Source organism: Cydia fagiglandana, chromosome 7, assembly GCF_963556715.1.
Source record: "Cydia fagiglandana chromosome 7, ilCydFagi1.1, whole genome shotgun sequence".
In the NCBI taxonomy this organism is placed as follows: domain Eukaryota; kingdom Metazoa; phylum Arthropoda; class Insecta; order Lepidoptera; family Tortricidae; genus Cydia; species Cydia fagiglandana.
In genome coordinates this window covers 20,807,696-20,817,417 of record NC_085938.1, presented here as the reverse complement: position 1 = coordinate 20,817,417, position 9,722 = coordinate 20,807,696, and the positions used below count along the sequence as shown (strand labels likewise).

The following is a 9,722-nucleotide window of genomic DNA, read 5'->3' as shown; positions in this document are numbered from 1 at the left end:
AGTACAATCTCTGGCAAAATAGAGTTTTTATAAAAGTGAACTAATTTCTGGATCATATTTTCTATGAACTGATCATTTTTGTAGACTTCAATGACACTTATTGGTGTAGATGGATTCACATAACAAATGAAATAACATTTTTTCATTTGTTATTCGTAGTTGTCCCTGTACCTGAAAGAAATATAATATAACGAAAGGAGAAAATCTCTAATGTTATAGGAAGAAAGATGACAATATGGATTCTAATGGTTATAATTTACTTAGGTACCTGATAGTAATAATGGTGTTTTTCGTTCAGGGACAAAATTCCATTTTTTTGGACCACAGGAAAATTTTTGTTTTCCTTTGACGCACTGAGGATGTCCTGATGTTTCCTGGCTAATGAAGGAAAACATTTTATTTCCAAGATCGCCTCTTCATTAACCAGGATACCTAAAAAAATCTAGAGTTAGTGACACATTGACTATTCGGCAACCAAAAATTATATTAATTACATATATTACTGTTTTGTTATGTATTCCCAAGTAGCATGGAAGTGTCGGCAACATCAATATACCAGCCAATTTAGAACTTAGAGTGATTTAAGAGACGTATAAGAGTGTCAGAAAAGATTTAAGCTGTATAAAAGGTATTTTACAGACATTATACAGCTCAAGCTGTATAAAATCATTATAAAGGATTCTGCGGAATCATGGGGTGCTTTATCAGAATATAGAAAATCTACTATAAAACTAAAAGTGTTGTGAAACACTACAAGCTAATTCTATCGTAAAAGCTGTATACAGGCTGTATTGTAGTAACACTTGGCACTTTTAGCTGTATAAAAGTATCTGTCAACTCCGTTTTAAAACTTTAAGTGTTGTGAAACACTACAAGCTAATTTTATCGTAAGAGCTGTATACAGGCTGTATTGTAGTATCACTTGGCACTTGTAGCTGTACAAATGTATCTGTCAACCCCGTTTTAAAGCTATTTCTTATGGCGTAATTTTACTCTCCTATAAGAATAGTAGTTGTATAACTTCTGTCTGTAAGGGTATTATAAAACTAAACGAATAAATGGCAGCTATAGTACAGCTTTTTTCTGTATTACTGACAGAGTCGCTTATTTTGGCGTAATTTTACTCTCCTATAAGAATAGTAGTTGTATAACTTCTGTCTGTAAGGGTATTATAAAACTAAACGAACAAATGGCAGCTATAGTACAGCTTTTTTCTGTATTACTGACAGAGTCGCTTATTTCGGCGTAATTTTACACTCGTATAAATATATATTTCGACCACGAAAATAAAAAATTGTAATGAACAAAATTAATAATTTAGAAAATTATGAAATGGAACGAAGAATAGACCAAATACATTTGGACCTAAGGGTTTTTTTATTTGTTATACGGATCTCTAAAGAGACTTATAACATATGTACGGAGAACCGAAATACAGCCAAACGAATACAAATCTTCTATTCTAAAGCTGTTTTAATTACAAAAGCTGTAAATGACACTCCATTTATTACACAGCACAGCTACTAAGATTATAATGCTCTCCAACTATCCTGTAAGCTGTTTAAAAATTGTCGCCATTTTCCAATGAAAAAAAAAAGTATTTGTAAATATAATTAAGGAAATACTTGCAAATATTAAGCAGACTAACATCGTGTTATGATTACCAGCTAAAATAAATTAACTTTAGCCTTAGAATTAATATTTATAAAACTTTTTGTTAAAAACAAACACTAACTTTACCGATTTTTGATATTTTCCTCATGGTTTCTCTTTGTTATTTTGCAGGCGCGTGAATATTTTGCCAGAAAAGATACATAGGTTCACAATAAATAATAATCGGCACTTACAAATAGTATAATATTCCACTTAAGTCCTCTATAATATTTACTTTTACCATCCACTATAACACTTTATTGTCGCCATTACTATATTACGAATGAACAAGATTAAGACATTTTAGTTTCCTAAATGATTATTATTCTCTTGTAATCATTTTTAAAAACTCATTTAAAACTCATATTCTTATATCGTACTTATAAGAGATTATCTGAAGTGTTAAGGTTTCCTGTTACACCGAAATATAGCTGTAATGCAGCTATTATGCAGCTTGTGTATTGCTTATACAGCTACTCTACAGCTCTAATAACGCGAAAGGCTGTATAATTTGGGCCCTTTTTTAACTTATAAGGGCTGTATAAGCGCTTATACAGCCTTTGTACAGCCTAACTGTACAGCTTATAGTATACAAATAAACTTCAATACAGCTTATATACAGCTTGCAATGCTACTTGGGTTGTCACTGCTTATTAACCTACCATCAGGACTAGCGCCCAGAAACCCAAATTCGGCATCAATGTATAGTCCAGCTTGACGAACCGTCTTTTTGTAATTTTCTATAAAGTACGTTCTCGCCACCGATTCGTTCTGTTGTCCATAAAGCATGTCTTTTGTGTAAATATTGCTTTTGTAAAGCACTTGTTTGACATGGTTGTGAGACGGCGTAGTTTTTCTTCGCTTACATATCTAAAAAACAAAACAAATATGACATAATCTTCTAGGACAGCGGTCGGCAACAAGCGGCCCGCGGGCCACATGCGGCCCGCGAACCTCTCACTTGCGGCCCGCGAGCCTCCCTGGCTATTTTATATGTAATATTGACAAACGACAATGTCTGATACAGTCATAAATATTAACAAAGTGCGGCCCGCGTCCGCTTCGTTAACTGCTATGTGGCCGCCGACCGCTGTTCTAGGAGATCATCATCATCAAGTACCTTCATAAGAAATGACAAAGGCACTAACCACTCCAAATTGACTTGCTGTCAACCTGTCACTCCTATACATATTGTACAGATCATTTTCATGTTGACCAATAGTGCTTTCTTCTATGGCCTTGATTTCATCAGCAGTTTTGTTGAATTCAGGCAACTTATCAGCACATATTTTCTTTAGGTCATCAAGATTTACTGGGTCTGCTGTGTCTTGAGCTTCAGGACCATAATTTTTATCGGGCTGAGGTGGCTTAGCATGAAAAAGTCGTCTGCGTTTGTAGAGTTTCCTCCGCGCTTCAGTCCTCTGTCTCTGGCCAATATATTTTCTAAAAGTTTTGCCTGGGGAACTGTTAGTACATTTTCGCCACGCAGACTTATGCCAAGTTTGGCCAGTTACTTGTGAGAGCCCTGTAAAAATATACATAAATATTTGAAATTGAGGCTCTGCATGTGTAGTCTTGTGACTACACATGCAGAGCCTCAATTTCACACTATTATTATTTACAACACTATAATTATTTTCCATCTTTAGGAATTGTGCAATACTTTTAGTAATAACTACTTACCTGCAACCGTCACTCTACGCTGATAAGATCCACCTGTATGAAGATTAAGCCGCTTGCCGCAGTTGAATTTACTTATAATGCTCATAAAGTTTTCAACATGATTGGTTGTATCATTTGACAACCGATTTGTTTTAGTGATTACAAATTCATTTGTAGCACAAATAAGTGCCCAAACGGCAGGGGCCTTTTCCTTCATACTCTTCACATAATTTACATCTTGCTCGCCAGTTGCAATGTATTTACAAAAATAATCTTGGCATTTTTCATGTTCCCCAAACACATGTGAAGGGCCATACTGCAGGTCATTTCTCATCGCCAACCTATTTCCGGCGTGATGCAAGATAATTTTCCTCGAAATTGTAGTTAGTTTTGATAACCTGGCTTTCAACATTTTGCGACCATACAATGGTAATTTGGTATCAGGCAGTATCTGAAATAATATTAGTAGGGATTATGTATTTATAATAATAAAACCCTGTCTTTGCCGCCGTCTTCATATGTACTAATGCAAAAAGCAGTTATTCTGAACACATGCCGAATAGTTAGGAAATTTCTTCACAATGATCTACAGCTCCAGAATCAACGTGCATCTGTTACACAAACTCTACCCGGATCAAACCAAACCCAAAACAATCAACACCTTGAAGATTAATATGAGATGCACTTGGCTTTGGCCCGTGCATCCCATTACACCAGTATTTTTATGAAATGCTGAGAAAATAAAAGAAAGATAGAAATAATAATAATAATAATTCAGCCTATACATATATGTACGTTCCACGCTGGGCACAGGCCTCCTCTCATGCGCGAAAGGGTTTGGGCTATAGTCCCCACGATAGCCCAATGCGGATTGGGGACTTCACATACACCTTTTGAATTTCGATTATATGACAGTGTTGGGCAAAAAGTAATTGAATTACTAACTAACAATTGCAATTACAAAATGTAATTCCAACAAATAATTTCCATTACATGTGGAAAGTAATTAAAATTTTAATTACTAATTACAATTGCAAAATGTATTTAGTAATTAAATTATTAATTACATTTTGTAATTGAAATTTGTAATTTAATTACTTTTTTGAATTACAATTACTTTTATAGAATGCAAGTTTTTGATCATCTTTATTTCCAAAATCAGATGAACATTTTGAATGGTTTTAAATTTGACTAAGCAATATTGTCAATGTTAACTTTGGTTGATTTGGTTGGACTGTAGCAAAGGGAGGGCTGGGAGTTAGAATTTTTTTCTGATTAAGTGGTGTCATTATGATACTATTTTTAAATGATTGTAATGTGTAGATCACGTCAAAATAAGCATCTTTTACTGGAAAAACTTTTCTCTAAAATAAAAAATGGCTGAGTTAGATCCCTCCAAAGATTGATGTTTTTAAAGGGAGCTGGGACTTAGAAAATTTTCATCGCGAGTGGTGTCATTATGACATATATTTTAAATGATTGTAACGTATAGAACACGTTAAAATAGGCTACTTTTACTTGAAAAACTTTTTTCTAAAATTGAAAATAGCGGACTGTATCAAAGGGGGGCCGTTTCTGGGACTTAGAATTTTTTTTAAGAAAATGAAAAAAACAGGGGTTTTAAAACAGTTCTTAATAAAGTTTTAGAAAAAAGTTTTTCAAGTAAAAGTAGCTTATTTTGACGTGTTCTATAACAATCATTTAAAATATATGTCATAATGACACCACTCTCGATGAAAATTTTCTAAGTCCCAGCTCGCTTTAAAAACATCAATCTTTGGAGGCGTCTAACTCAGCCATTTTTTATTTTAGAGAAAAGTTTTTTCAGTATAAGATGCTTATTTTGACGTGATCTACACATTACAATCATTTAAAAATAGTGTCATAATGACACCACTGTCAAAAAAATTCTAAGTCCCAGCCCCCCCTTTGCTACAGTCCAACCCGAAAGACACCTTAGGTCGGCGCTTACGTCATTATTAGCGGCGCCCCAATACTAATGCGGTGCTACGCGACGTAAGCGCTAACCGCCATATTCAACGTGGTTTGTCACATAGTACCCTGTAAAGGTATGATTCCAGGGATAAAAATATGTTATAACGTTATCCACCGTATAATGGAATTTATGGAATTCATAAGTTTTTCTTTATAATTACTCCAAGTAAATTTGTTCATATTTGCATATTATTAAAAAGGTAAATGAAAAGTAATTGAGTAATTTAATTACTAATTAATGTAATTACAATTGCAAATTACACAGATAATTTAATTACATGTAATTAAATTATATGTAATTCAATTACATGTAATTAAATTAGTAATTAAATTACACGAGTAATTAATTACGCCCAACACTGTTATATGATATAATATATTATTTAGGAATTATCATTGATAATATAAGAAAAATACCTTATATAGTTTACTTGTATAATTTTTTATAACATGATTTTTGCACTCTGTTTTCCGTATTTTTTGACCATATGACACTTTTTCATTCAATTGAGCGAAAACAGAGGAATCACCATCTCCAATAAATGAAAGATATTGTACACCATGCATTTCTTCTGACTTTTGAAAGCCTTCCACCAATATTTCTGCCTCCATACCAGTTGATGATCCCTGGTAATTTTTGAAACATTTGTGTGGCGGCACATCCTTATTGTCTTTCTCGTATAAATGACAATGATAACAATACTTGTTTTTTATGCCAATATACAAGCACTTCTTTGTGTTTTTCCCAATGATGCAAGCCTGAAAACACTGAATTTAAAAAACCGGCCAAATGCGAATCGGGCTCGCGCACGAAAGGTTCCGTACCATTACGCAAAAAACTGCAAAAAGAATCACGTTTGTTGTATGGGATGATAGTCAGCAAACGAGCAGGCGAGCCGCCTAATGGGAAGCGATCATCGTCGCCCATGGATATAGCGGCAACAGAAATACATCATTTGTGAAAATTCCTATCACGGTTCATGAGTTACAGCCAGGCGACAGACAGACGGACAGCGGAGTCTTAGTAATAGGGCCCCTTTGGGTACGGAACCCTAAAAATCAATAATAATAAAAATAACAAGACGGTAAGCCAGCGGCACCCTAGGTTAGGTTTTTCATAATGTGTTTATATATTTTTTATTGTTTTGTAAGTGTTTTTATATTTTACTTTTATATTCATATTATAAAAACCCTAGCCTAAGAAGAATGATGAATAAATAAATAAAAATAGTCCCTTACCATACCAGATGCTGAGTTATAGTTATGACCGTAGCTCCTCTTGGCCCACCCACCATCCACTTCAACTTCTATGTATGGAATGCCATTGTCAGTAATTTGACCTTTTTCAATAGCTATAGCTCTCTCTTGTTGTCCTACATTCTTTATTTCTTCTGTCAATTGATCTTTCCATGTATCTCCCAGTGATTTTTCTATCTTTCTAAATTTTGAAGGACCCATTGTGGGGATATCCATTACGTTAGTCAAATGAGACGCTTGTGTATAATAACCTGCACCCGTTACTGTTCCCCACACAAAGCCTGTGTTTAGTTTTTCATGATCACTATTCTCATTGCTCTCTCGAAATTCTTTATCACACATGCTGCATTTAAAAATGAATATACTGTTGAAGCCGTTCCGCAGCTCTCTGACAAACTCAATGGTACTATTTGCGCAAGTTTTTGTGTGCTTTCCCAGAGCGAATGCCCAGTGAAGGATGTGTTGGATGTCAACAATTCTGTTCCCAGTCAGACCAATCAAGTTATTATCAACACTTTTCTCAATAGTCAATTCATGGCATGCCAAAGTTGGATCAGTTACTGGCCAGTTTATTTCCAAAGCCTTAGTTTCAGGCTTCAGAGGCAAAGCTTTACTATTATTACTAGTTGATGGCTGATGAGATTTTGCATCAAAAGTAGCCTCTACATGTACGACTGGCACTTGCCTACTATAAGTTTTGACAATATTTTGTCTGGAAAAAAAAAGAAGTTGATGATTATTAATCACATCTGAATCTAGGTGTGTACCTAGGGAACAGGAAGCTAAAGTGCAATTAGAAATTAAAACTTACCCTGCACTTTCAGCTGCTTCATTTTGAGGTATTTCTATTTTTCTCTTTTTACGCCATACGTCTACACGACTGGCAAAAGAAAAGTATTTTCTTATATACAAGAATACTATGGGAGAAGTGACAATTATTTTCTCAAAGTACAATGAAGGAGTGAAACTGTAACTTACGACACATCACCGTCATGATTGCGCTTTAATGCTCCGCGAACTCTGTTTCTGGATTTACGCGGCCCAGAATACCGATGATTTTTATAATTCGATTTAGACGTTATCATTTTACTAACGAATAAAATTCACAAGGACACATTACAAACGTTTTGATGTATATCAAATACCTGTCAAGTGTCAGTGTCAACAAAAAATGCACTAACCTCCTGAGTCCCGCTTGTCATTATTGCAGTTTTGTATTTGGAACCTTCTTGTATTCCATTTTAATTCAAAATTCGATTTGGATTAAATCCTTTGTAAGGGCCTCAGGGACTCAAAAGCAACTCAGAAGGCTAAACATGACGGCACTGTAATCTCGTCTCGTGGCTCGCGCGAGAATGTAAAGCATGGATTGGCAACGTCACAACGTATATGTACACGACATTTGTGACACACACATACGTAAATTTGATGAAAATTTAACTATGATTTTGGCATGATTTCTGTATGAAACATTGTTTTCCTGTTAATTTCGCGCAAACGAATATGTGAATGAAGATAAGTGCGGAAATATTTATGTACTAATAGTGTGTAGTTACTTAATGAACTTTGATTGACTTTTGTATGAAAAGCGAACCACCTTAAATTAACATTTAATAAAATTAAATAACATTATTTACATTATCTATGTTACACTATAGGTACAGATACTTATTAACTCCAAGGGTTAACGTCTTCTAAATAGTCTGATATTTTATAATATCCCTTTTTACACAACTTTCGTTTGATGACCGATTTAAATTTATATAATGGCAAAATTTGAATATCTAAAGGAATTTTATTGTAAAAACGAACACATCGGCCAATGAAAGACTTACTTATTTTATGAAGTCTAGTTATAGTAGGTACAAGTTTATTTTTGTTTCTTGTATTTCTGTCGTGTATGTCGCAATATTTCTTAAACAGGTGTTTATTTTTCTGCACATATAATAGATTTTCATAGATGTATTGCGACGCAAATGTCAAAATGCCTAATTCTCCAAATTTGTCTCTTAGGGAGACCCTACTTCCCAAATTATAAATAGCTCTAATCGCCCGTTTTTGCAATATAAAGACACAATTAGCATCTGCAGCGTGCCCCCATAAAAGGATGCCGTATGACATTACGCTGTGGAAATAGCTAAAGTAGACCAGTCGAGCCGTGTCCACATCAGTCAGGGCTCTAATTTTTTTTACTGCAAATGAGGCCGAACTGAGCCGATTAGACAATTTACGGATATGAGATCCCCACTGGAGTTTGGCATCCAAACTCATACCCAAGAAGACAGTCGAATCTTCAAAATCAAATGGTTCATCTTTAATTTTGATATTCGAAACTACCGGTTTAACATTAGGCAGTACAAATTTCACACACTTAGTTTTCTTTTCATTCAAGAGAAGATTATTAGCAGTAAACCAATCCACAACACTAGTTATAGCAGCATTAACGTCATCATTATTTGTTTGCTGTCTGTAAATTTTGAATACTAACGAGGTGTCATCAGCGAACAGTACAAGGTCATGTTTGTTGCGTACTAGGTGTGGCAAATCGTTAATATATACGAGAAATAGAAAAGGGCCCAAAATTGAACCTTGCGGGACACCCATTTCTACTTTGCTGCCAGATGATCTTGCACCATTTACAATCACCCTCTGAGTTCTATCACTTAAATATGATTCCAGAAGCTTAAGTTCCAGACCTCTAATTCCATAGTGGCGTAGCTTCCTGATCAGGGTGTCATGATGTACACAGTCGAATGCTTTGGATAAGTCACAGAAAACGCCTAGCGCATCCTGTGACCCCTCCCAAGCATCAAAAATATGTTTTATAAGTTGAACACCTGCATCTGTTGTTGAACGACCGCGAGTAAATCCAAATTGTGTGCTATGCATTAAATTATTACGATAGAAATAATTTTGTAACTGATGTAGTATTAGTTTTTCAAATATTTTGCTCAAAGTCGGAAGAATTGAGACTGGTCTGTAATTTGTAGGGTCAGAATGACTTCCCGCTTTGAACAAAGGTATGACTTTACTGCACTTCAACTGATCAGGAAACTGGCCACTTTCGATACAGTTATTAAATATTTGTGACAAATATGGAGCAATACAATCCATAATTGAGTTAATGATGTATACAGATAATCCATCAATGTCCA

General features: G+C 34.8%; 1 protein-coding gene across 1 annotated transcript; it reads right to left on the bottom strand.

Annotated features, from left to right (window-relative positions):
• Positions 1 to 448: 448 nt before the first annotated feature.
• On the bottom strand, positions 449 to 7,895 carry LOC134666258 (uncharacterized). The gene is made up of 7 exons (XM_063523411.1): positions 7,546 to 7,895; positions 7,379 to 7,447; positions 6,550 to 7,279; positions 3,337 to 3,766; positions 2,802 to 3,178; positions 2,281 to 2,523; positions 449 to 463 (listed from the first exon to the last, which is right to left on the bottom strand). Exons 1-7 carry the CDS (start codon positions 7,650 to 7,652, stop codon positions 449 to 451), a joined length of 1,971 nt encoding a protein of 656 aa, XP_063379481.1. The 5' UTR covers positions 7,653 to 7,895.
• Between the last annotated feature and the right edge of the window lie 1,827 nt (positions 7,896 to 9,722).

Excerpts from the sequence above, each read along its gene's own strand:
- LOC134666258 (XM_063523411.1), bottom strand. The coding sequence starts at position 7,652 with ATGATAACGTCTAAATCGAATTATAAAAATCATCGGTATTCTGGGCCG. Across the intron at positions 3,767-6,549 it reads ATAACTCAGCATCTGGTATG|ATACTGCCTGATACCAAATT; the intron begins GTAAGGGACTAT and ends ATATTATTTCAG. Across the intron at positions 2,524-2,801 it reads CAGCAAGTCAATTTGGAGTG|ATATGTAAGCGAAGAAAAAC; the intron begins GTTAGTGCCTTT and ends TTTGTTTTTTAG.